This window comes from Podarcis melisellensis (genome assembly GCF_964234715.1).
Source record: "Podarcis melisellensis genome assembly, chromosome: 16".
Lineage (NCBI taxonomy): Eukaryota > Metazoa > Chordata > Lepidosauria > Squamata > Lacertidae > Podarcis > Podarcis melisellensis.
In genome coordinates, this window is record NC_138533.1 from 5,451,457 (window position 1) to 5,478,753 (window position 27,297).

The window sequence follows — 27,297 nt, forward strand, 5'->3', positions numbered from 1 at the left end:
AGACAGTGGCGTAGCATGGGTTGTCAGCACCCGGGGCAAGGCAAGTAATTGGCGCCCCCTAACCAGTGGGGAGATTTTCCTTTCTGGGCTCAATGATCACTGCAGATGGTGACAGCAGCCACGAAATTAAAAGACGCCTGCTTTTTGGGAGAAGGGCAATGACAGGCCTAGACAGCATCTTGAGACGTAGAGACATCACCTTGCCAACAAAGGTTCGTATAGTTAAAGCTCTGGTTTTCTTAAGGAAATCAGCCCTGAGTGGTCACTGGTAGTGATGTATGGAAGTGAGAGCTGGACCATAAAGAAGGCTGATCGCCGAAGAATGGATGCTTTTGAATTCTGGTGCTGGAGGAGACTCTGGAGAGTCCCATGGACTGCAAGAAGATCAAACCTCTCCATTCTGAAGGAAATCAGCCCTGAGTCCTCACTGGAAGGACAGATCCTGAAGCTGAGGCTCCAAGACTTTGGCCACCTCATGAGAAGAGAAGACTCCCTGGAAAAGACCCTGATGTTGGGAAAGATGGTGGGCACAAGGAGAAGTGGACGACGGAGGACGAGATGGTGGGACAGTGTTCTTGAAGCTACCAGCATGAGTTTGACCAAACTGCGGGAAGCAGTGGAAGACAGGAGTGCTGGCGTGCTCTGGTCCAGGGGGTCACGAAGAGGCGGACACGACTAAACGACTAAACAATAACAACAACAACAACAACAACTAATAATAATAATAATAATAATAATATATGAATGAGTAAATAAGAAAGAACCCCCGTGATACTTTATGATGCTTTGGTAAATAATAATAATAATAATAATAATAATTATTATTATTATTATTATTAATAAAAATGAATGAATAAATAAAAATAAAGAAAGACGAGAGAAAAATGAGGCAAAGGGCACGGAACGCTAGGAACACGCTCTCCCTTTTAAAAACCATTCTCGCTTGGAGCCACGCCCCTCCTTCCCCGCCCCAGCCAATGGCAGCGGCGCCCCTTTCCCCGGAGCGCTACATTCGCTTCCTTATATGGAGCGCCGCGCCTTATAAGGCGCCGCCTCGTCGCCATGGCCACGTTGTCAATGGGTCTCTATCTCTCCGCGCCCCCCCCCGCGTCCCTCCCGCGGAGCACGTGACCCGAGGCAGCAGGAGGAGCAGCGGCGGCGGCGGAGAAGCGAAATTGACAAGCGGAGACGGAGGAGCGACGCTGCTGCCGCCGCATCTCTCGGGAAAGAAAAGTTCCTCGCCCGCTCCGCCTCTCCCTTGTCCCTAGGATTTTTAATTTTTTTTTTTAAGCCAGTTTTGAGGGAAGCGGGGGAGGAAGAAATAAAAATAAAATTAAAAAATTCCGAAGCATTGTTCGGCGGCTTGCGCGGGCGGGAGCTGCGCGCGGGCGCAACTTCAGGATCGGGGCCGCCGCGTTGCGCGCAAAAGAAGAAACTGCTTTTTTTTTTTTTTTGCACTGGAGGGAGAAGCGCAAGGAGCAGCCTCGAGAGCCCCCCAGGCGGAATTTGCTTCAAAGAAAAGGAAAAAAAAAGAGAGAAAACCATCAATTTCTTCTCCGGGATTCCGAAGGAGAATTAAAAGCGATTTTCGAGCAGGTCTGCGTAATACCTCTCCTTTCCCCTCTTCCTTTCCGATAAAGGAGATGTTTTCCCCCTCGCTTTGGGGTGGTATTATTATTATTAAGCCGTATTTTATCTTGGTGGTTTTGCTTGTGGTTAAGTCATTGCTGCCCACTCTGACAGATAGGAATTTATTTTTGAATTTATTTGGGGGTGCAGTGGTAAGTCGAAGGAGCGCTGCCTATTTTTTGTGTGTCTTCCTGTTGGAGAAGAAAAGCTTTCCCTTATTTCTGCGGTACTTTCCCCTTTTCAGGTAGCGAATGACACGAGGCAACATCGTGCTATAGGCACACCTACCTGTGAGTTTTGCTCCGTCCTAAAGTAGCGAGTTCCTCCGCTGACTGCAGGGGCGCGCGCTTACTCCTGAGTAAACGGGTGAAGGTTTGTGCCGTGTCAGGAGAGGTTTATCCCCACCCTCTCCCGCAAAAGCAACACAGGATAAGGAGGACTCCCGGAAAAGAAAAATTAAAAAGAAAGAACTTTCGTTGGGGAAAAATACATGAGAGTTTGCAGAACAGGCAGAAACTTCACAAATTGATTTTTGCTCTCTTTAAAAAAAACAACAACACGATTTGAACAGTACAGATTTGATGTTAGTTGCTTGCAAGAATGATGTTTAAGGATGGCTTTTGGTGATCAGCTGAAAAACAAAAAATGTGCCCAGTCATCTGTACTAGAATCACCTTCTAGGATTATTAATAATTATTTCTGTGGGATGGAATTATGGTAATTCAAAACGAGTTTAATGGTACTAAATATTCTGTTATAATTAAAGAAATAATTATATGTAATTTCCGTAGCAGGATTTGACATCTGTTAAAAATATTACTAATGCTAATAAAGTTGCTTTAATTGTAATAGGGTGAAAGCTTAACACAATTGTGTATAGACAGTGGCATGAATATTTATTAAATATTGGTTGTTACTAATGACCGTTAATGTCTAGAGAAGGAAACAGGATCTAATAATATTAGCAACAATAGTGTTATCAACAGTAATCACTAGTAATTTTGTTAACAGCAATCTAATGCTGTTAATCATGATGTATCGATTACCATTACCTGTAAAAATAGCAACGTATTAATAGGAATATATTGCTAATGTACAGTATTGCTTTTAACAGTATTGCATTACTGATATTACAGATTTTGCAGGTAGCAATATCAATACAATTAGATGCCATTTCTTCTTGCACAAAGCTTTTAAGAAATATTATTTATTATTCAATGGACATTCCTTGCTATAGGGGGAAATGACATTTATTCATAAATATATTATTAGGAGGTGGTTGGAGATAATAAATTCTTCAGAGGATTGGTAAAAGGAATATCATTTTAATTCTTGCTACGCTTGGAAAAAGACAAATTCTCTCTCCCCCCCCCCCCAAATCCCTCATTGATCTGTACATGATCTTAATCAGCTGTATTTAATACCTTGATCAGGGGTCAATAGGAGAATAAAGATATATACAGGGGTTCAGAGTTAAACCCACATGCTCCCTGATCCTTAAAATAGTTCACCGGAATAGATCTGTCTCATTCATGCAAGCTGCTTTCTCTGTTGCTAGAGAAACTCTCCCTTCTTGAAAATTGAAATCTGAATGCCTGTTGATTTTGACCATAGAAAGGACAGAATGGGAAGGGAAACGGAGGCTAGATTAGGGTCTTTGCCCTGGCTTAGATGGCTTCAACTTGCCCACACCCCAAAGGCAGAAGCACCCTAAAAACCCAGAGACGGGCATTTCTGGTGATGAAACACCCACCCCAGAGACAGTTTCGGATGAAGGCTCTCTTTCGGAAGCCCATCAAAATCTGATGGATCGTTTCTTTGGAGCCACCATCATTTTTTAAAAGAATATTTTTTGGGGAGGACTGACTTTGAACTACCTCTCAAAGACTTGTTAGTTGCATTTTCTGTTCCTTTTGGGACACTGCTGCCTTAAAAGGCAGATGAACAGCCCCAAAAGGCTATCTTAAGATGTATATTTTACACTCGATGGGAATGTGAACTTTAGACAACCGGGTTCGCCTTTCTTGCACAATGTTTGCTGAGCTCTCTTCTTAAAAATAAACTAACCTCTCGCACCTTTTCTCTCTCCCTGTCCTTCCTCTCCTTAAAAAAAATAAATAATAAAACCCCCATGCACAGATCTGTCAGGATTTGAATGCCTCCTAGCAGCTGCCACCTCACTGGAAGAAGTTTTCTCTCTGGTTATGGGCACCTTTTTCGGAGTCGTTATAACCCTGCGTGCTTTCCATCCTCTGGCAACTGAAGACCCGAGATTCCTTCCCTTCTCTCTGCTGGGCTTCTGCCAAATCGAGGCATTGTGATCTTCGTTCTCCAGCAAAGAAGGCAGACCGCTTCTTTGGGAAGACAGACCCACGGGGAGGAAAATGGAGGGAGGCGACTGCAATTTCCCCTCCCGGCACTGATTCTCACTAGTGGGGATTTTGGGATTCCCTCTGCCGCTTTTCCTGGAAGAAAACCTTCGTTTACAGTTGCCTGTGGGGCGAGGAGTGGGGGGAGAAGCTGCCAAAGACGCCCCTCCTTTCATTCCTTATTCTTCTCCCTACCCCGCCCCGCCACCCTGCAAAGCATGCAGTTGTTTGCTCTTCTGCTGGAAAGTAGATTTATAACCCCGCTTTCTTTGGGATCTGTTTCATCCTCATTTTCCTCTTCCTCCTTTCTACCTGCTTCCTCTTTCTCTCGCTCCTTGACGGCTGGTCCTTTCCACCCTCTCCTCCTTCCCAAACTTCAGCCGCTCACCCCCTGCCCATCTCCATTCCTCTTCCCTCCTCCTCCTCCTTTCCTTCCTTCTCTCCCTCCTTTCTCCTCCTCTTGTCCGCTTCCAGTCCACCCGTTCCCCAGCCTTCCTGCCCATCTCATCCTTTCCTTCTCCCCCTAGCCGTCATTCTCTTGCCCACTGCTGCCCCTTCTTGACCTCCCAACCTCTGCAGCCAGCCCCATACCTCCTCCAACCAACCCCCCTGCTAGATCTCTCTCTAGCCCTCCTGCAATTCTCACCCCCTTTCTCCCCACCCACTCCCCTCCTTTCCTGCCCCTTCCTTACCACCCCTCTCCCAGGATGGCTCTGGTGGTAACCCCCTGGCAGGAGGAGCTGCCTGGCGTTCCTCCGGAGGTCCCCCCGCAGCTGCCAGCCCCAGCCCCCCAGGAGCCCAGCGGGGGCAGCAGCGGGGAGGGCAAGGCGTCGGCGTCGGCCGTGGACTGTCTGGTGTGCGGGGACAAGGCCAGCGGGAAGCACTACGGCCAGTTCACCTGCGAGGGCTGCAAGAGCTTCTTCAAGCGCTCCGTGCGCCGCAACCTCAGCTACACCTGCCGTGCCAGCCGCCAGTGCCCCGTCGACCAACACCACCGCAACCAGTGCCAGCACTGCCGCCTCACCAAGTGCCTCAAGGTTGGCATGCGCCGTGAAGGTGGGTTGCCTGAGGGGGTGGGGCGCCCCACGCATCTCGTCCTCCTCTCTCTCTTCCTCTCTCTCTCTGTTTTCTTGCAATCTCCCTCTCCTCCAGAGGCCAGTCTTCCATTTCTTCTTCTTCCCCTGCTTTTCCCTGTTCGGATCTCTCTTGCTCTTTCCTTTTCTGGAAGTTGTGACATCCCTTTTCTTGCTCGCCTCCTCACTGCTGCCTTAGGGCTCCTCCGGAGAGCAAGGGGAAGGAGCGTAGCTCAGTGGTCAGAGCAGCTGCTTGGCATTTAGAAGGTCCCAGGTTCCATCCCTGCTGGCAGAGGCTCTCTTGCCCTGGAGAGCGACTGCCAGCCAGTGCCAAAAGCACTGAGTTTCCTGTGATCCTGGGTTTTCTTTTTCTGTGGATGTATTCTGCGAAATGTCACCGATGCATCAATAGTCCTATTATTTATGTATTTCATCCGTTACCTGCCCTTCAGCCTAAGTTCCCAGGGCAGGTTCCACCAACTAAAACACAGTACAGTGTGTACCTTGGGTTAAGAATTTAATCCGTTCTGGAGGTACGTTCTTAACCTGAAACTGTTCTTAACCTGAAGCACCACTTTAGCTAATGGGGCCTCCCACTGTTGCCGCGCGGCCGGAGCACGATTTCTGTTCTCATCCTGAAGCAAAGTTCTTAACCCAAGGTACTATTTCTGGGTTAGCGGAGTCTGTAACTGTACTGAAGCGTTTGTAACCTGAAGCGTATGTAACCCGAGGTACCACTGTATTGAAACGACTAACAATCGCAAAAATAACGTGGGCCCTAAAAGGATACGGCATGAGTGTCAAAAGCACTTCATTCAGTTTATATATCCCACGCTTCCTCTCGAAGGAGCCCAGGGTGGAAAACCTATCAATCATGTAGAAAAGCATTTGAGAAGAGAAAGAACATAAGCAGAGCCCGCTGGATCAGGCCAATGGCTCATGTGGTCCAGGATCCTGTTCTCACAGTGGCTCAATGGGAAACCTGCAAGCACAAAGTGCAACACACAAAAGCACAGTTGGCACCAGTGGCTCCTGTGGGAGGGAGTTCCGCAGTTTAACGATGCACTGTGTGAAAAAGTCTTCCCCTTTTCTCTGTCCAGGGATCTGAGGGTCGCCGGAAACAGTCGTCTTTCAGCCCCCAAATGGCAACCTGGGTAAAGAGGGATGCTTCTAAAATCCCTCCTGAAAGTCGATTACGAGGCAGGCGGGCGCATCTCGCTCGCTCGGGAGGGCATTTCACAAATGGGGAGCCACCACCAAGGAGGCCCTGTCAATGCCAACTGGGCAGCCTCCAGTGGTGGCACCCTTACTACCACAGCCTCCTCTGCTGGTCTGAAATGCTTGATACTGGGAAAGGTGCTTTTTAAAAAGATACTGGTGCCGTAGTGGCCAATGGTGCGCTGATGGTAGATTTGTGCATAGGAACATAATCTGTCTTATACGGAGTCTGACCACTGATCCATTTAGCTCACTATTGTCTCCGCTGACTGGAAGAGGCTCTCTGGGGTTTCAAGCAGGGATTAAATGTGGGATCTTCGGCATGCAAAACAATGACTCTACTCCTGAGCTGCTGTCATTCCATTCAAAAATAAGAAGCTAGTCCTCCTGGTTCTGAATAGAGGGTTGGTTTTAATTGGGAGCTGCCTTACACCAAGTCAGCCCCTTGGATCTGTCTAGCTATGTGTTGTCTGCACTGGCTGGCAGCAGCTCTCCAGGATTTCAGGCAAGGGGTCTCTCTCAGCGGTACCTGGGGATGTCAGGGTTCGAACTCAGGACCTTGTGCATGCAAGGTCCTTGCTCTGCCACTGAGCTACGGCCTTTTCCTGAACCATCCACACATCATTCTGCCTTATTAGCTGCGTTCTGCAGTGTTTCCTCAATGTCCGTGCATTATTGCCACCCAGAGGGGCAAACTGTGATTCTTGCATTGTAGGGGGTCGGACTAGATGATCTTTGGGGGGCCCCCTCCAACTCTGCCATTCTATGAAAAGCAGGGCAAATTATTAATTCAGGCCATTTGAGTTAAAGGCTGAGAAAACGATAAACTAAAATTGACAGATTTGTGCACCGGCTACTTCCACCCCTGTCCTGATTTTATTTATTTCTGTTCTCCGCGGGAACCTGGTTTAATTTCAATTTATTTGTGGCATGAAAAGTGAGGAGGATTTCAGCAGGGAGTTCTGGGACTTGCAGCGACTGGGAACAAAGCAGAGTTTCTGGTCCGAAACCTTTGCAGCGGCAAACTCTGTCGAAGGGGAAATAGCTGCCCTACCACTGCCCTGAAGCTGAATGCGGGGAAGCTTCGGGACAGATAAAATAATAATAATAATAATAATAATAATAATAATAATAATAATAATAATAATAATAATAATTTATTATTTATACCCCGCTCATCTGGCTGGGCTTCCCCAGCCACTCTGGGCGGCTTCTCCCCAAAATATTAAAATACTGTAATATATCAAACATTAAAAACTTCCCTAAACAGGGCTGCCTTCAGATGTCTTCTAAAAGTGTGGTAGTTGTTGTTCTCTTTGACATCTGGTGGGAGGGCGTTCCACAGGGCGGGCTTTTCTTTTCTTTGGGCTTCCAAAGGGGCATGTGAATGGCACTGTGAAAAGAGGAGGCAAGACCACAAGGCCTCCACTTGACGTGACCCAGTGCCCGCGCTCTTCTGATGTCCTTACGGTCCGGAGGAAGTCTATTTACATCCCTAGTTCCTTACAGGTATTTGGTCTTAGTGAGGAGAGGATGTTGGACTAGACTGGACCCCTTTGGCTGATCCTGTGGGCTCTTATTGCATTCTTAAAAGTAAAGGTAAAGTGACCCCTGATCATTAGGTCCAGTCATGGCCGGCTCTGGGGTTGCGGCGCTCATCTTGCTTTATTGGCCGAGGGAGCCGGCGTTCAGCTTCCAGGTCATGTGGCCAGCATGACTAAGCCGCTTCTGGCGAACCAGAGCAGTGCACGGAAACGCCGTTTACCTTCCCGCCGGAGTGGTACCTATTTATCTACTTGCACTTTGACGTGCTTTTGAACTGCTAGGTTGGCAGGAGCAGGGACCAAGCAACGGGAACTCACCCCGTCGCGGGGATTCAAACCGCCGACCTTCTGATCGGCAAGTCCTAGGCTCTGTGGTTTAACCCACAGTGCCACCCGTGTCCCATTGCATTCTTATGAGAGCGCTATAAAAAGTGCCTATGCAGGGACTCTAATTCTTCATCTTCCTTCCATCCCTCTTCTGCTTTCCCTGCCTCCCGTTTTCCTTTGTGACTCTCCCTTTTCTATCTTGCTTTCCGTCAGTTCCCCATTTCTCCATTTCCCCCAATTCCCTCCACGCCTCCTCCTCCCTACTCTTTGCTTTCTCTCCTCCTTTTCTCCCTTTCTTTGCCTTCCTCTTCCTCTGCAACCCTTTTGCGAAAGCAGATCTTGATTATCTAGCCGTGCCCAACCATGCACCCATTGCTGAATCATCCTTTTCTCTGCTCCTGCAATTTCTTCCCTCATTCCCCTTGATTCATGCTGTCTTTGTCTTCCCAAGAACCTCCCAGGGTAGGACAGCATCTCTTCCTTTTCATCTTTCCCCTTCAAAGTTATTTACCTTTTCCCTCTCCTTCTCTCTGTTCCTCTGCATTTTCTTCTCCTCTTTATTTTTTTAGGAATGGCTTCTTAAGGTCCAATTTCTTCCCCTCCACATTTAAGCAGAGGGGCTCCTTTGCAAGACTATTGGACACATTAATGGCTGATGAGACTACCAACATCTGCTGGCTGCAATGGCTATTTTCTGCCTCCACTGTTGGAGGCAGTAAGGTAAAGGTAAAGGGACCCCTGACCATTAGGTCCAGTCATGGCCGGCTCTGGGGTTGCGGCACTCATCTCGCTTTATTGGCCAAAGGAGCCGGAGTACTGTACAGTTTATGGGTCATGTGGCCAGCAGGACTAAGCCGCTTCTGGCGAACCAGAGCAGCGCACGGAAATGCCGTTTACCTTCCCTCCGGAGCGGTACCTATTTATCTACTTGCACTTTGATGTGCTTTCGAACTGCTAGGTTGGCAGGAGCAAGGACTGAGCAATGGGAGCTCACCCCGTCGTGGGGATTCGAACCGCTGACCTTTTGATCGGCAAGTCCTAGGCTCTGTGGTTTAACCCACAGCGCCACCTGCGTCCCTGATGTTGGAGGCAGTAGCCACTGAATAATAGCAGTTCCAGGAAACCACGGGGGGAGGGAAGTGCCATGGCATTTGGGTCTGGCTTGTGGGCATCTGCTTGGCCATTGTGGGAACATTTGCAGGATAAAAAGGTACAGGATTTCTGGGACAGGTGTCAAAAAGTGCACAGATTAGAAAGGAAACCAGTGCAGCTGCCTCAAAATATTTGCAGGCCCCCAGCAGTGTTTTTTAAAATCTTTTTTTATTTTTTAATATATCTTTATTAATTTAAAAAATACATTTATGAAAAACAGATGTTCATATAAGTAAACAAACATACAATCAAACAAATAACAGAAAAATCAAACAAACCACCGCACTATAAGAAGATTAATATAATTATCATCATATATACTCCTGGTATTGAACACAATTATAAATTTGTAGAAAAGAAATTTAAAACTGACTTCCAATTAATCTCGTTGTGCTTTGTCTATCCATTACGTCATACCGCACAGTTACTTGTATACTTTCTTTTTACCTCCTCCCTACGAATTTAGAAAACTATGGAGTAAAAGGAAACATCTTGGCAGAATTAGACTGAGCCCCCAGCCGTGTTAAAGCAGCATGGTGTCTGACCGCCCCAGTAGCAGGTAGAGAAACAAATAATTATGGCTAGGTGATTTTAAAAAAAAAAGTTGTCTGGAAGGAGCAAAGGATTCCTTGGAGGAGAGAGAATGTGGGAAGATTTGAGACAGCGTTTTCGGAGCTTGCTCATGCAGCGCAACCTGTGGAACTCCTTGCCACAGTAGGCAGGGACAGGGACCAACTTGGATGGTTTTAAAGGAGGATTGGGCTGGTTCATGAAGAGGGCTATCGATGGCTGATAGCAACGATGGCTGTGCTTCTTCCTCCATGGTCAGAGGCAGCAATTCTTCTGAATGCCAGTTGCTGCAGGAACTGCAGGAGAGGAGAGGGCCTTTTGTGCTCTAGTCCTACTTGCGGGTTTCTGACAAGATGGGCTACTGGCCTGATCCAGCGGGCTTGTTTGTGGGGCCAGAGGGGAGAGACCTCTGATCTGCCGGCCCTGCCAGTGATGCAGGAGCGGGGGGAGGAAGCGGGGCAGGTTACCCTTTCCTAGATACAAGTTTTTTTAAAAAATCATTTTTATTGATTTTCTAATAAAAAACTTCCAATTAATATATCCAATCATAATGCTCCAATTAAAATAAAAAACTAAAATAAAAAGAGACCAAATTATAGTCCAAATTATAATTATTAATTTTTCGGCGGTCCCCAGGGTCTGGATCTCTGAAGCATATCTCCACATCTTAGTCCTGTTTCTCCTCATTGTTTCCATATTTTCCACATCTCGATTTTAACGCTTCTTACTTACTTTCTTTTTCTTTTTCATTGTGATTACTAACAACCCCAATGGCATGGTATTGCATCATACTATATACAAAGCAAACAAAATAATAATAATAATAATAATAATAATAATAATAATAATAATAATAGGTCAATTTATATCTTGACTTTTTCCCTGACAGGGACTCAAGGCTGCTTACAAATAAAATAAGAACTGCTAATTATTATTATTTTTTGAGGGGTGCAACCATTAAAAAAAATTAAACAATGTAATTAAAATTACCTATCTGTCTATAGGGGACGCGGGTGGCACTGTGGGTTAAACCACAGAGCCTAGAACTTGCCGATCAGAAGGTCGGTGGTTTGAATCCCCGCGACGGGGTGAGCTCCCATTGCTCAGTCCCTGCTCCTGCCAACCTAGCAGTTCCAAAACACGTCAAAGTGCAAGTAGATAAATAGGTACCACTCTGGCGGGAAGGTAAACGGCGTTTCCGTGTGCTGCTCTGGTTCGCCAGAAGCGGCTTAATCATGCTGGCCACATGACCCGGAAGCTGTACGCCGGCTCCCTCAGCCAGTAAAGCGAGATGAGCGCTGCAACCTCACAGTTGGTCACAACTGGACCTAATGGTCAGGGGTCCATTTACCTTTACCTATCTGTCTATAAGATTCCTGTGTTGTACGGGGTTGGACTTGGTGGCCCCAGAAGGGTCCCTTCCAACTTTACAATTCTGTTAAAAACATACTGGCAATCACCCTACGACAGAGGAATGGCAAACTAAGCTGTTGGACTGTGCCAAAATGGCAAAACCGACCGGAAAGCTCAGGAATCAAGAAGATGAGAACTTCAAAAAAGAATGGGGGGGGGGAATTATAATATATTTAGGAGACCATTGTAAGCAGGTGAAAACATTACCAGGATTCTAATAATGCTTGTAATGGAACAAATATGATGGATAATGTGGACAGATACAAAATATTGTTGTTGTTTAGTCGTGTCCGACTCTTCGTGACCCCCTGGACCAGAGCACGCCAGGCACTTCTGTCTTCCACTGCCTCCCACAGTTTGGTCAAACTCATGTTTGTAGCCTCGAGAACACTGTCCAACCACCTTGCCCTCTGTCGTCCCCTTCTCCTTGTGCCCTCCATCTTTCCCCAGATCAGGGTCTTTTCCAGGGAGTCTACTCTTCTCATGAGGTGGCCAAAGTCTTGGAGCCTCAGCTTCAGGATCTGTCCTTCCAGTGAGCACTCAGGGCTGATTTCCTTCAGAATGGAGAGGTTTGATCTTCTTGCAGTCCATGGGACTCTCAAGAGTCTCCTCCAGCACCAGAATTCAAAAGCATCCATTCTTTGGCGATCAGCCTTCTTTATGGTCCAGCTCTCACTTCCATACATCACTACTGGGAAAACCATAGCTTTAACTATACGGACCTTTGTTGTCAAGGTGATACAAAATATAGATTGAAATAATACGCAGTTGGAAATGTTGACAATAGATTCAGAGAAATGTGTACCGGTATTTGGTATTGTTACAACTCTTCATTTGTAAAACCAAATAAAAACGATTAAAAGGACCACATTCTGGCAACCGCAACGGAAGAATAATAATAAGGAAAGGAAATGGAAACATGTGCATCCTTCATTTCCCAAGTTGGCTTGGGTGGTGAATACTGAGAATCTTAAGTCAGAAGCCCAGGAAATAAAATTTCCCCCTCTCCTGGACGACGTAACGGCATATTGGTTTCACGAAATAAATGCTGAGACGCGAATCATGTACTTTCTCCCTTCTCTCCCCCCCATAACATTTTATTAATTTTCCAACAATAACAGAAACAAAACAAACAATAAAAAACAAAACAAAACAAATTGACTTTCCCCCTAATCCCTTCCTTGGTTCCATTATATATCAATGTACTACATGTCCATTATAAAGTTTTAAGCATTTGAATTACTTATTGTCCCCTCATAATAAAATTACAAGTTTTCTCAAAACCCTGCCAATGTATTAACCTGTGTACATTGCTTCTGAATATATCCAATAAAGTCCTTCCATTCTTCCTTAAATTCCTTGTCGTCGCTTCCTCTTAATTTCATTGCCAACTTTGCCGTTTCAGCATATTCTTCTAATTTAACTTGCCAATCTTCTTTAGCCATGACGCTTCCTTCTTTCCAATGTTGTGCTGTTTGTGCAGCCGTGGTTGCGTACATAAACAAATTCTTTTGTGATCTTGGTAAGTCCATTCCTGTAATTCTGTACCTAACAGGAAAGCTTCTCGGTTTTTTTTTTTTTTTGGCAAAGGTTATTTTAAACACCTTAATTTCATTATAAATCATTTCTCAATAATTCTTAACAATTTTGCTGTCTCACCACGTATGAAAAAATGTACCTTCTCTTGTTTTACATTTCCTACACTTGTTTTTTCTAGTTTTGTACATTTTTTTCTAGTTTAACCAGTTAGATACCTGAAGGAGCGTCTCCACCTCCATCGTTCTGCCTGGACACTGAGGTCCAGTGCCAAGGACCTTCTGGCGATTCCCTCCCTGCGAGAAGCCAAGTTACAGGGAAGCAGGTAGAGGGCCTTCTTGGTGGTGGCACCCACCCTGTGGAACGCCCTCCCACCAGATGTCAAAGAGAAAAATAACTACCAGGCTTTTAGAAGACATCTGAAGGCAGCCCTGTTTAGGGAAGCTTTTAATGTTTAATAGGTTATTGTATTTTAATATTCTGTTGGAAGCTGCCCAGAGCGGCTGGGGAAACACAGCCAGATGGGCGGGCTATAAATAAATAATAATAATAATAATAAATTAATTATCTATACATCATTTTTCTTTTTTATATGCATTTTTATTATTTTTTTAACATATTAATTCCAACATTCACACAACATAACATCTCATCGTATACAATATTTTTGGACTTCCGTCAATGCCTCTGATGATTTTCCATTCTTTATCACTTATTATGCATTCCTTAATTCCATATTACCTTTAATTATCCTTAAGTAATAATTCTCCTCATTGTCTTTTTTTGCAATATTTCAAATAATTCACCTTACAAAACTTCTTGCAGACCTACTAGCGTGATCTGTTCATCACTATTACTTTTCAAATCGTCCGTAAATTGACTCCAGCCTTCTGAGAATCTCTGGTCCTGCAGGTTTCGAATCCTTCCTGTTAGTTTATCTAATTCTGCATAGTCCATCCATTTCATCCTCCGTTCTTCTTTCTGCCGCCATTGCATATAAAAACAACCTATACATCATTTTCTCCCTTCTTGTCTCCCTTCAGCCGTGCAACGGGGGCGCATGGCACCCGCGCAGCCCAGCCCGGGCCAGTACCCCTTCACCAATGGAGACCCCTACAATTGCCATTCCTACCTGACGGGCTTCATTTCCCTCCTCCTCCGGGCAGAGCCCTACCCCACTTCCCGCTATGGGGCCCAGTGCCTGCAGCCCAACAACATCATGGGCATCGAGAACATCTGTGAGCTGGCCGCCCGCCTCCTCTTCAGCGCCATTGAGTGGGCGAAGAACATCCCCTTCTTCCCGGACTTCCAGCTGGCCGACCAGGTCTGCCTTCTGCGCATGACCTGGAGCGAGCTCTTCGTCCTCAACGCCGCCCAGTGCTCCATGCCTCTCCACGTGGCTCCCCTCCTGGCCGCCGCCGGCCTCCACGCCTCGCCCATGTCCGCCGACCGTGTGGTGGCCTTCATGGACCACATCCGTGTCTTCCAGGAGCAGGTGGAGAAGCTGAAGGCTCTGCATGTCGACTCAGCCGAGTACTCCTGCCTGAAGGCCATCGTCCTCTTCACCCCAGGTGAGCATCACGCGCTGCCGGATCGGAGGAGGAGGAGAGGGCTATTGGTGGCCATGATGGCCATGCTCTGCCTCGCCATTTCATCATTCGGGGCAGGCCAAAGAAAGTCCTCCTTCACGCAGGGCATTGTTAAACTATGGAACTCAGTGCTGCAGGAGGCAGCGATGCCTGCTATTAAGTACAGTGGTACCTCGGGTTACATACGCTTCAGGTTACATACGCTTCAGGTTACAGACTCCGCTAACCCAGAAATAGTGCTTCAGGTTAAGAACTTTGCTTCAGGATATGAACAGAAATCGTGCTCTGGCGGCACGGCGGCAGCGGGAGGCCCCATTAGCTAAAGTAGTGCTTCAGGTTAAGAAAAGTTTCAGGTTAAGAACGGACCTCTGGAACGAATTATGTACTTAACCCGAGGTACCACTGTAGTGGGGTGGACATAGCAAACTACACAGAGATTTCTCCAAGTAGTTCTTTATAAGTAAGCTGGAACTGAACTGAACAGCAAACAGCTCAGCCAGCCCGCTTTTATAGGCAGCCAGCTGTCAACATTTTAACAACAACAGCCCAGAGTTTCCCGCCTAAATTAACTTACGTGGACCTGAGTGAAAACTATACAGTGGTACCTCGGGTTAAGTACTTAATTTGTTCCGAAGGGCCGTTCTTAACCTGAAACTGTTCTTAACCTGAAGCACCACTTCAGCTAATGGGGCCTCCCGCTGCCGCCACGCGATTTCTGTTCTGATCCTGAAGCAAAGTTCTTAACTTGAGGTACTATTTCTGCGTTAGCGGAGTCTGTAACCTGAAGTGGCTGTAACCTGAAGCATCTGTAACCCGAGGTACCACTGTATACCCCTGGTGGCCAGGGTGAGAACTTCAATACATAACATCTGCCATCTTGGATGGCCTGAACAGAAGGCTGTCATTGGTTAATGGCTGGGCTCTGCCTTTACAGTAAAGAGGAAGCGATGCTTCTGGATACCCAGTTGTTGGAAACCGCAGCAGGAGACAGGGCTCTTGTGCCCGGATCCTGCCTGTGGGTTTGCCATGGCAGCGGGGGCAGCCCTTTGCTGGCCATAGTGAGAATAGGATGCCGGTCTCTTCTGATCGTGTTGGATCTGATTGCGCAATTAATTCAAAGGTGGCTGCAATGCTGAATGGCTTCAGGAACACCTTCCTTTCCTGGCGAGCGGTTGTTAGGGGAGATCAGGGGAATGCCACCACTGAGAAGGCCCTCTGCCTGGTTCCCTGTAGCTTCGCTTCTCGCAGGGAGGGAACAGCCAGAAGACCCTCAGCTCAGGACCTCAGTGTCTGGGCTGAACAATGGGGTGGAGACACTCCTTCAGGTCTACTGGGCTGAGGCCGTTTAGGGCTTTAAAGGTCAGCACCAACGCTTTGAATTGTACCCGGAAATGTCCTGGGAGCCAATGCAGATCTCTCAGAACCGGTATTATGTGGTCTCGGTGGCTGCTCCCAGTCCCCTGTTGCTTGATTTTTCCTTTAATGAAGGAATCCATGCCCCAGGAAGGCTCCTCAAGAGGTTCAATCAAGGAGCTCGAACAAGTTTCCAAGCCAAGGCGGCCTCGCTATCCTGGTGTCGGTGGGCCAATTCCTGGCCCACTGGATGAAGAGAGCATAAATGGGCCTCTTTTGCTGGCAAGCAGCGTTTGGGGTGGTCACCTGCCTACATCTGAGTTGGAGGGAGGTCAGACAAGTGACCCCTGGGACACTAATGAACACCTGCATGGCCAAAAAAGCCACCATGGTCTGGAGTCATTCTGTGTTATGCCAGCAGAGGGTGGAGGAGTGACTCCCTCTCGCCTCCTGCTGGAGGGAAACAGAAGTGACTCGCCCCTTTGGGAAGAATAGGAGAGCACAATCCATTTCTGAACTAAAGGACCTGCCTCCCACAACCACCAGTCTGCTGCTGTGAACCAAGCCAAGAGGTCAATCAGACCTGGAGGATCAATCCCACCGGAAACTACCATTAATCCAGAACACAGCAGCTAGACTAGGGACTGGGACGGCTGCCAAGACCATATAACACCAGTCCTGAAAGACCTACATTGGCTCCCAGTACGTTTCTGAGCACAGTTCAAAGTGTTGGTGCTGACTTTTAAAGCCCTAAATGGCCTCGGCCCAGTATACCTGAAGGAGCGTCTCCACCTTCATCATTCAGCCCAGACACTGAGGTCCAGCACCGAGGACCTTCTGGTGGTTCCCTCACTGCGAGAAGTGAGATTACAGGGAACCAGGCAGAGGGCCTTCTTGGTGGTGGCACCCACCCTGTGGAACGCCTTCCCATCAGATGTCAAGGGGATAAACAACTATCTGACTTTCAGAAGACATCTGAAGGCAGCCCTGTTCAGTGAAGTTTTTAACGTGTGACAGTTTAATGTATTTTTAATCTTTGTTGGAAGCCGCCCAGAGTGGTGTGGGTAAACCCCGCAAGATGGGCGGGGTATAAACAATAAATTATTATTATTATTATTATTATTATTATTATTATTATTATTATTATTATTATTATTCCCACAGGCTGACCATGGTGAGAACAGGATGCTGTTGTATCGTGTTTTTAATATTCTGTTGGGAGCCACCCAGAGTGGATAGGCAGGGTAATAGTAATAATAATGATAATAATAATAATAATAATAATAATAATAATAATAATAATAAATTTATTATATATCCCTCAAACCCAGTGTTGTCCACACCAACTGGTAGCCGCTCTCCGTGAGTTCAGGCCGGGAGCTTCCCTAGAGATGCTACTGGGCATGTATGTGTTAACCTGGGACCTTCTGCATGCCAAGCAGGTGCTGCAGCTCTGACCCATGACCCTCTCCTTCACCTTTCTCTTGGCACCGCTCCCTAGAGCTGGCCTCTGCAGAAGCAGAGCTTAATAAACTGCATGCATGTCAAGGAGAAAGGGGATAGAGAAGAGTTTTTCTCCCTCTCCCATAGTTCTGGAAGCCGTGTTACGAAGCTGAATGTTGGAAGATTCGGGGGAGAGAGAAGAAAGCGCTTCTTTGCAATGCACATAGTTGAACTCCCTCCTGCAGGAAGCAGCGATGGGCAAAAGCCTTGGGGGCTTTAAAAAAGAATGACACAAATTCATGGAGCGGGAGAGGGCTATCGAGGGCTACTAGCCATGTTGTCTATGCTCTGCCTCCACAGTCAAAGGCAGGAATGCTACTGAAGACCAGTTCCTGGAAACCGCAGGAGAAGAGATTTGCTCTTGTGCTCAAATCCTGCTTCTGAGTTTCCCATTAGGGCATCTGGGTGGCCGCTGGGAGAACAGGAGTCTGGGCTAGAAGGATCCAGCAGAGCCTTCTTACGTTTCTATCTGCCCTCTGAGCATGTGTTTTGTTTGCATTCTGTTTCAACCATATACATGGCTTTCATGCCATTGTCTTGCAAAGCGGTCTATAAACTTGTTGAATCTCAATGGCAACCTCCTTGATTCCGCCCTGCCATCGATTGGTGCCGGCTATTTTCTTGAAGGCATCAGGTAGCTGAGCTTGCGACGGCAGGGCGTATGTGTGGGGTTTTTGCTTGCGTCTTAAGTGAGCTCGCCTTGCCAAAATGTACATCGGTTTCTGAAATCACCCCCAGGCCAGTTTGCCTTTGCTATCGCAAGATGGAAACTGTCGGAAGTTTGGGCGCACAGCCTTTGCACAGAGCTAAGAGAGTGAGAGGGACGCGGGTGGTGCTGTGGGTTAAACCACAGAGCCTAGGACTTGCCGATCGGAAGGTCGGCGGTTCGAATCCCCATGACGGGGTGAGCTCCCGTTGCTTGGTCCCTGCTCCTGCCAACCTAGCAGTTTGAAAGCACGTCAAAGTGCAAGTAGATAAATAGGTACCACTCCGGTGGAAAGATAAACGGCGTTTCCGTGTGCTGCTCTGGTTCGCCAGAAGCGGCTTAGTCATGCTGGCCGCATGACCCGGAAGCTGTACGCCGGCTCCCTCGGCCAATAAAGCGAGATGAGCGCCACAACCCCAGAATCGGTCACGACTGGACCTAATGGTCAGGGGTCCCTTTAAGAGAGTGAGGGACCTCTGTATCCCCAGACCGTACCTTTAACTTTACAAACTTGCAACCTTAGCAAGAATAGGTTGGAACAGAACCTGCATCTCGCGTCCCCATGTCTGCTCCGGTCATCTAGCATTTGCTAGGAGGGGAGTTCACAAAGGTGCTGGAAAAACTTTTTGCTTTGATGCCCGGAGTAATGCGCCACGACTGGCAGATAAACAGCCCGCCTCTCTTTATCTCTGTGTGGGTTTTTTTAAATTAACCAAATCTAGCTGGCCCCCCTTTCTCTCCCCACAAGCACACATCCCGGTGCTCCTTTCATCCCTTTGGTGGCCCGCGACACAGCATCCCCAGAGTAAGCGTTTTCAAGTCCCGGCTATTGACGCCGGCGACGGGCGGCCCATTCTCCCCACGCAGCTAAATGTCTGTTGTGTTAGCCATGCCGCGTTAGAAAAAAGGGGCGGCTGTGAATGGATTCGTGGTGAGGTCCCTTTTGGGGGCCTCTGTCAATAGCGGAGGCGTTCGTGGCCTGAATAGCCACGGCGCTCATTTGAGGGGCTCTGAATGGAGCTGTTTTGTGGCTCCCGCGACGGGGGAGAGGGATGAACTCAGCTTGAGGGTTGCGTTCAAGCTGGGAAACGGCAGCCCTCGGAGACTTATTTCACTGGAGTGCTGGGGTGAGGGGGTTTGAATGCTTCTCAACAGGCATGGGGGGGGGAAACACAACAACCCTCAAATGTATATTCTCTTAATTGAATCCTGGATTTATGCTCTGTGGAATTTTTTATTTTTTTGGGGGGGGGGGGGAAGGTGATGTTAAAAATAAATAAATAAATAAATAAATAAATAAATAAATAAATAAATAAATAAAATCTATATCCCGCTCTCCCCAGCCGAATCTGGGCTCAGAGCAGCTAACAACAATAAAAGTAACACAGCATTCTAAAATCAATTCATTTTAAAATCAATTCAAAATCAAATTAATGGCAACCATTGGGCTAGAGTTCTGTGAGGATTACCAAAGGAGGGAGTCAGGCTGTGCCCTGTCCAAAGGCCTGGTGGAACAGCTCTGTCTTGCAGGCCCTGAGGAAAGATGTCAAGTCCCGCAGGGCCCTAGTCTCTTGGGACAGAGCGTTCCACCAGATCGGAGCCACAGCCGAAAAAGCCCTGGCTCTGATTGAGGCCAGCCTAACTTCCCTGTGGCCCGGGATCTACAGGATGTTTTTGTTTGAAGACCGTAAGGTCCTCCTTGGGACATACCAGGAGAGGCGGTCCTGTAGGTACGAACGAGGGTCCTAGGCCGTATAGGGTTTTAAAGGTTAAAACCAGCACCTTAAACCTGATCCTGTACTCCACTGGGAGCCAGTGCAGCTGGTATAGCACTGGGTGAATGTGATCTCGCGGCGAGGACCCCGTAAGGAGTCTCACTGCGGCATTCTACACCCGCTGGAGTTTCTGGGTCAGTCTCAAGGGCAGCCCCACGTCAAGTGACTTACAATAATCCAGTCTGGAGGTGACCGTTGCATGGATCACGGTGGCTAGGTCAGGGCGAGAGAGTAAAATGACTGAATTTGGCAAAGTGATGCTTCAAGAATCACCTAAGACTGAAGAAAGGAAGAAGATCCTCAGTCTAGCATCCTGTTCTCACTGAGGCTAATACCTGAATGGTAAGATCACAAGTAGGACTTGAGCACAAGAGAATTCTCTCCTTTCCTGTGTTTTTCAGCAACTGGAATTTAGAAACATTGCTGTCTCCAGTGGCGTAACGTGGGTTGTCAGCACCCGGGGCAAGGCAAGTAATTTGCGCCCCCTAACCCGTGGATTTTAGCACTTGAGTGCGAGCGCCCCCCCAGATGTTGCGCCCGGTGCGGCCGGCCCCCCCTGCACCCCCCACGCTACGCCACTGGCTGTCTCTGACCCACAGAGGCAGAGCGCAGTCATTGTGGCTACTAGCCATCAGTGGCACTCATGAACACAAAATTTATTATGGTCAGAGACCAGCTTGAGAAACACAAATGGAACTACAATCCCAATATATACAACAATGGATTTTCAGTTTAAAAGTGTGATAGGCATAGTAAAGGAGGTAAAGGGATCCCTGACCATTAGGTCCAGTCGTGACCGACTCTGGGGTTGTGGTGCTCATCTCGCTTTATTGGCCGAGGGAGCCGGTGTACAGCTTCCGGGTCATGTGGCCAGCACGACTAAGCTGCTTCTGGCAAACCAGAGCAGCGCACGGAAACGCCGTTTACCTTCCCGCTGGAGTGGTACCTATTTATCTACTTGCACTTTGACGTGCTTTTGAACTGCTAGGTGGGCAGGAGCAGGGACCGAGCAACAGGAGCTCACCCCGGTGCGGGGATTCGAACTGCCGACCTTCTGATCGGCAAGTCCTGGGCTCTGTGGTTTAACCAACAGCGCCACCCCTGTCCCCTATAGGGGACATATAGGCATATAAACACAGATAGGCATATAAACACATAAAAACTTTAAAATAGACTACCTTAGAGAAATGACCCAAAGTCACCCGTAGATCCGGGTTTGGGAATTTTCAAACTAGATTGAATCGGGCGATGGTCTGCGCCTACAGATCTGTGCGCAGAATCTGGCGACCATCCGGGTCGTCTTGGGGTCTTTGCCTAACAGGAGAAGATCAAATTTTTGCTTTACCCAGGAGGTCAGCAAGCCTCACCAGCAGGGGGTCGATGGTTTCTCTACGTGTCGCATCGTAAAAGGGACATCTAAAAAATATGTTTACAGGGCTTCCTATAACCCCCAAAGGACAGGCGCAAATTCTCTGGTCATATGGGACTTTTTTAAGGGATCCTTCCAAGATCAGCAAGGGCAGAGCCGATCTTTCTGGCAAGTGTAAAAGCCCTTCTTGCATTTTTGGATACAAGAAAAAAGTGCAGCTATCTCTCTCACGATTTCTACAATTTTGTAGTCTGGGCACCTTAAGCAGTCGTGTTGTCTCTCAGTGTCTATACTTCTTTGCCTAACCATTGCTTTTGCTTGGCCCGAGCCCAGACTTAGAAGGGCTAAGTGAGAGCCAGTGTGGTGTAGTGGTTAATCTCATAATCTGGGGAACCGGGTTCGCGTCTCCGCTCCTCCACATGCAGCTGCTGGGTGACCTTGGGCCAGTCACACTTCTCTGAAGACTCTCAGCCCCACTCACCTCACAGAGTGTTTGTTGTGGGGGAGGAAGGGAAAGGAGAATGTTAGCCGCTTTGAGACTCCTTAAAGGGAGTGAAAGGCGGGATATCAAATCCAAACTCTTCTTCTTCTTCTTCTGCTTGAGGGGCAAAACCCAGTGATAGCCATTTATAGATTGGTGTTAGGCTGATATGTGCCAATCCTCTTTTAAACCCATCCAAAATGGTGGCCATCCCTGCCTCTTTGGAGTTCCATGGTTCCCCTATGCTCTGCAGGAAAGGTTTCCTTTTGCCTGTCCTGAATGATGAAATGAGGACTCAGGGTGGGGAAAATGGAAGGATACCATCGCACAGTGTGTAGCCAGGCTCTAGGCAGTGGTGTTCACCAGCTCGTATGGTTTTTATAATTCATGGCACATATCAGGGCTATCAACGGCTGCTAACCATGATGGATATATTTGACCTCCATTATTAGAGGTAGTTCAGTGGAAGCCCTTGGTTCTCGTACTTAATCCGTCCCGAGAGTCCGTTTGACTCCCGAAACCCTTCAAAAACCAAGGTGCAGCTTCCGATTGGCTACAGGAGCTTAAGCGGAAGCCACGTCGGACATTCTGCTTCTGAAAAACATTCGAAAACTGGAACACTTACTTCTGGGTTTTCAGTGTTCGCGAGCCAAAATGTGCGAGTGCCAAGGCGTTCGAGAACCAAGGTATGATTGTATGTCTCTTAATACTAGGTGCTAGGAATCACAGATGGGGAAAGTTGCATAACCACCAACATTACTCCTATGAAAATAGAGACGCTCTATTCCATTATTATTATTGCTGCTGCTGTTGTTATTTTACTATTTACCATATTTTTCGCTCTCCAAGATGCACCAGACCACAAGAGGCACCTAGTTTTTGGAGGATTAAAACAAGGGAAAAAATATTCTGAATCCCAGAAGCCAGAACAGCAAGAGGGATCGCTGCACAGCGATCTCTCTTGCTGTACTGGCTTCAGTGAAAGCAATGCAAACCCTCTTCAGGGCAGCGGGAGGAAGGCTCCTTCTGCCCTGAAGAGGCTTCGCGCGGCTATCCCAGAAGCCTGCATTCGCTCCATAAGACGCACACACATTTCCCCTTACTTTTTAGGAGGGAAAAGTGCATCTTATAGAGCGAAAAATACGGCATACCCTGCCCATCTGAGTGGGTGGCCCCAGCCACTCTGGGCAGCTTCCAACATATATAAAAACATAATAAAACTTGAACCATTAAAAAAAACCCCTTCCCTATACAGGGCTGTCTTCTGAAGGTTGTAAAGTTACCGTATTGGCCCTAATATAAGCCGCACATTTTTGCCCTCCAAATTCTGACTGTGAAAAGTTAAAGTGTGGCTTCAATTCGCGACCTTACAAAAACTGGCTTTTACGATATCGCTGCTGAAACAGACATACAGTGAAATGGAACGGGTGTGAGTGCCTGTGAAATGTAAAGGTGCGGCTTATATTCGGGTGCGGCTTGTATTTGGGCCAATATGGTACTTTTCTCCCTGGCTCGGGGGGGGGGGCGTGTTGCATAACTCCATACCCTCCAACATTTCTCCAGTGAAAATAAGGAAAAGCTGGATCAGATCAGCAACCGGGACGGCTTCTGTAAATCCAGGGTTGTCCAGGGCTGGAGGAGCTGGAGTTTCGGTTGTGCTGTGGCCCTCTTGTGGGCTTCCCCTTGGGCATCTGTTTTCCTTGTGTGAGAATAGGTTGCTGGCCTAGCGGATAGTGACTTTTTTTTAATAAAAAAAGTAATATTTATTATTTTCCATACATAAACATAACAGAAGAAAAAGCCAACAACAATAAAGAAAAAAGAATGAAATGGAAAAAGAACATAAAACATCAAATACATCAAATACACCACATAAGCTAAAACTTAATTAATCAATCAAAATCCATCTTCATAAACATATTACTTGACTTCCTCAAATCTCTTCCATCTGAGTTTCTTAGTAATCGTATATAGCCGTTTCCAATATCATTATTTCATAAAACTATATCACAGTCAAAATCATATTTCCTAACTTTTCTTATCATATATTTTCTTATTTATTTATTTAATCCCAATTTAATCCTAGGCCTAATTGATTCTTTCAGGCGATTACATATCTTTAATATTACAATATTTATTCAAATAGTCTTTAAATTTCTTCCAATCTTCTTGGTATTCCTCTTCTTTCTTGTCGCGGATTCTCCTGGTGAGATCAGCCAGCTTCATAAACTCCATCATCTTCAACTGCCAGCGGATGGTGACTTTTACCACATGTGGTGGACTTGTGATAAAGTTAAGAATTTTGGGGAGTTAATTTACAATGAACTCAAGAGAATATTTAAATACACCTTTCCCCAAAAAAACCAGAAGCCTTTTTATTGGGTTTGATGGGGAAGGAAATTAAGAAAGTGGACCAAAGACCAGTGGCGTAGCGTGGGTTGTCAGCACCCGGGGCAAGGCAAGTAATTTGCGCCCCCTAACCCATGGATTTGCGCCCCCTAACCCGTGGATTTGCGCCCCTAACCCTAACCCCCAGATGTTGCGCCCAGTGCAGCCGGCCCCCCCTGCACCCCTCACACTACGCCACTGCCAAAGACTTTTTATGTACGCCACAGCAGCGGCAAGAAACATGCTTGCCCAAAACTGGAAACTCCACGGAGTTCCTACCATTGCGGAGTGGCAGACGAAAATGATGAGCTACACAGAGTTAGCCAAACTGACAGGAAGAATTCGGGACCAGGACGATCAGAGGTTTCAAGAAAATTGGAGTAAATTTATGGTGTACATAAAGGATAAATGCAAAACTTTAAAAACACTGGCAGGACTGAAATAGCTTTTAAAATGTACGGCAGATACAAGGTCTATAAATGGAATTCGCGATATAAGAAAATAAGGGGTACTCGCTGAAGGGATGGAGGGAAGTCGCAAGCTTGGCAGAGCTAATAGTATCTATATGATTTATTGTAAAGGTAAAGGGACCCCTGACCATTAGGTCCAGTCGTTGCCGACTCTGGGGTTGCGGCGCTCATCTTGCTTCATTGGCCGAGGGAGCCAGCGTACAGTTTCCGGGGTCATGTGGCCAGCATGACTAAGCCGCTACTGGCGAACCAGAGCAGCGCACAGAAACGCCATTTACCCTCCTTCCGGAGTGGTACCTATTTATCTACTTGCACTTTGACGTGCTTTCGAATTGCTAGGTTGGCAGGAGCAGGGACTGAGCAACGGGAGCTCACCCCTTCGCAGGGATTCGAACCACCGACCTTCTGATCGGCAAGTCCTAGGCTCTGTGGTTTAACTCACAGCGCCACCCACGTCCCTGTGATTTATTGTATTGTACTATAATAGTATGTATGAGGACTGTAAAAGTATGTATAAGGAAAATAATAAAAAATTATTAAATAAAAGAGAGAATAGGGTGCTGGCCTAGATGGGATCTTCTCTAGCCAGATCCAGCAGCTGGGCTCTCGCGCCGATCAGTTGATCTCCCGTGCAAACCTTCTTTCCTTCTCCCCCTTGCAGATGCGGTGGGGCTGACGGACTTGTGCCACGTGGAGAACGTCCAGGAGAAGTCCCAGTGTGCCTTGGAAGAGTACGTCCGGAACCAGTACCCCAACCAGCCCAGCCGATTTGGGCGCCTCCTCCTCCGCCTCCCATCGCTGCGCATCGTCTCTGCCCCTGTGATCGAGCAACTCTTCTTTGTGCGCTTGGTGGGCAAGACCCCCATCGAGACGCTGATTCGAGACATGCTCCTTTCAGGGTCCAGCTTCAACTGGCCCTACATCTCCATGCAGTGAAAGCAGCCGGGGGTTGGAGGCCGTGGCTGCAGCCTTGCCGTTGCATTTGCCCCCCAAACTGGGTGCACAGACAGTGGTGGGCTGTCCCTCAGGGAGACAGAGCATCTCACCTGTGCTCCCTCCAAAATGGCGGCCCTCGAGACAACCAGGAAATGACATCAAGGAGGTGGAGCTTGAGGGCACTTTCCCAGTTTCTTCTAATCTCAAGGGGGGGTGGGAGTGACTTTGGAAAAGCAATCCGTGCCCTTCCATATTTATATCGCAGACAAAACAAAATGGCAGCCGTTTTCTTAAAATGAGCTTGATCCTTGGATGGTTATTTTAAAAAATGTGCTTTGTCTACAAGAATGTCCTTGCCCCTCAAGGAATTATACTGGACATTATGGATTGAGAACCTGAGATCTTTCGTTGTCCCATGTCTAAGAGATTTCTATAACCTTCGTTGGTGGGTCTCCCTTGGGCTCACCTTCTCAACTGGTGAATGTTTTGTTGACAGCGTGTTGGCGACTAGAGGCCAAGGTGAGCGGCCCGCCTAGGAGAAGGTTTGCAGTGGATTGCGATATAGACTTGGTGATGCGCAAAAACACGTGTGGCTTGCTGAGCCTCAATCGTGCAATGGCACCTCAAACAATCCTCAAACTTTCCCTTTTGTGTTTGTGCATAAATGTGTAACGAGGGAGAAAAGGGCTGGGGCAATTGGGAAAAAAAGACTTGCCTCTTCAGACCGATCAGAAAGAAAAGACTTGCCTCCTCAGCCTGCTTTTCTTTTCTTTTCTTTTTATAACATGGACTTCCTTCTTCAGGCCAATATGTGTGAAAGTGTCCTTTACAATACTGCAAAAAGCCCACATATCTTCCAAGACTCCTTCCCCGTGGGCCTTTACAGTCTAGGGAACTGTCTACAATCTATGATGTTTGGGAGTGATGGTGACTATCATACCCTAGACATGAACTGAAGCGGAAGAGATACAGAAAAAAAACGAACAAACCCAGAATTGGAGTCGGGGCAGTTGATTCCATTCATGTGCAAAAAGGAGGAGATAGACAGGGGCGAGAATTCTTCTTCTTTTTTAATCTAAAGGAGGAGCAAAATGATTTGGGATGTCTCTAACCTGGAGGGGGAAACATGCTATTTATAAAATAAAATAAACTCAGATTATATCCTACCCCCGTTGCCCAGCTAAATGTACTTACATACATTTCAATACCCATAATTTTTTAAAATTTCGGATGGTTTCTTTGTAAGCGCAGCGGCGGAAGATCTTGTCTTATGGATTGTGGGTTCTTTCCTTGGATGGGGGGGATGAGGGGAGCCAATTAAAAAAAACAACCAGGAAAAATGCAGCATCCATCAGGTAGATTTAATTTTTTTAAAAAAATGATGGAGCTGGCATTATAATTAAAATTGATGATTGCTGAACTCCTTCCAGATTTTTATTTTTTAAAAAAATTCACTTCCCTCCCTTTCTCCACCTTTTCCCTATCTATGATGCCCCAGAATCTGTGGGTTTGGGGAAAGATGAGCTCCCCCCCCCCCCGGTTTTTTTCTCAGGAAACATTTGCCCAGGACGATTAGGACAGATGGTGTGGCCAAGTAGGAGGAAGATGCGTTTGCAGGAGGTAAAGCAAGAGAATGTGTGTGTGTGTTTGTGCGTATGTAGTTTCAGGAAATGGAACCTCAACGTAGCTGTTAAATGTTTTCCATCAAAAGGGGGAGGGGGCGGCAGGCAGGCGTGAGGGAAAGGAAGGGGGGGTGTCGCTTGTGCATTTTTGCTGTTTATTCCCTCCTCGACATACAAATGGGCTCAAAACGCGTTCAGTCGCCACCATATGGAGTGATGCTCACGTCAGAAGCTGGTCCACGGAGGCGGGGTGCACAGGGACTGTTACGAGCTT

The 27,297-nt window shown here is 47.2% G+C and overlaps 1 protein-coding gene and 1 long non-coding RNA gene across 3 annotated transcripts in view; one reads left to right on the forward strand and one right to left on the reverse strand.

The window, feature by feature from the left end:
- The window catches only part of LOC309358751, a 129,329-nt gene extending 112,619 nt beyond the window's left edge, over window positions 1–16,710 (reverse strand). The window contains exon 1 of the long non-coding RNA XR_014163555.1: window positions 16,437–16,710. This is a non-coding gene — a long non-coding RNA (uncharacterized lncRNA). The remainder of the gene's footprint in view (window positions 1–16,436) is intronic.
- Window positions 1,153–25,458, forward strand: LOC309358540 (COUP transcription factor 2-like). Of its 2 annotated transcripts, XM_081891779.1 has the most exons (4): window positions 1,153–1,596; window positions 3,769–5,054; window positions 13,875–14,402; window positions 25,127–25,458. In XM_081891779.1, the coding sequence occupies exons 2-4, from the start codon at window positions 4,706–4,708 to the stop codon at window positions 25,399–25,401; spliced, it is 1,152 nt and encodes a 383-aa protein (XP_081747905.1). In that variant the 5' UTR covers window positions 1,153–1,596; window positions 3,769–4,705; the 3' UTR covers window positions 25,402–25,458. The 2 variants fall into 2 exon arrangements, with proteins under 2 accessions (XP_081747905.1, XP_081747906.1); XM_081891780.1 differs by lacking the exon at window positions 1,153–1,596 and having other exon boundaries at window positions 4,638–5,035.
- Window positions 25,459–27,297: the final 1,839 nt, after the last annotated feature.

Bases quoted from the DNA above. Each gene is read 5' to 3' on its own strand.
- LOC309358540 (XM_081891779.1), top strand. From the start codon at position 4,706: ATGGCTCTGGTGGTAACCCCCTGGCAGGAGGAGCTGCCTGGCGTTCCT. The intron at 5,055-13,874 runs GTGGGTTGCCTG...GTCTCCCTTCAG, and splicing joins GGTTGGCATGCGCCGTGAAG to CCGTGCAACGGGGGCGCATG. The intron at 14,403-25,126 runs GTGAGCATCACG...TCCCCCTTGCAG, and splicing joins CATCGTCCTCTTCACCCCAG to ATGCGGTGGGGCTGACGGAC.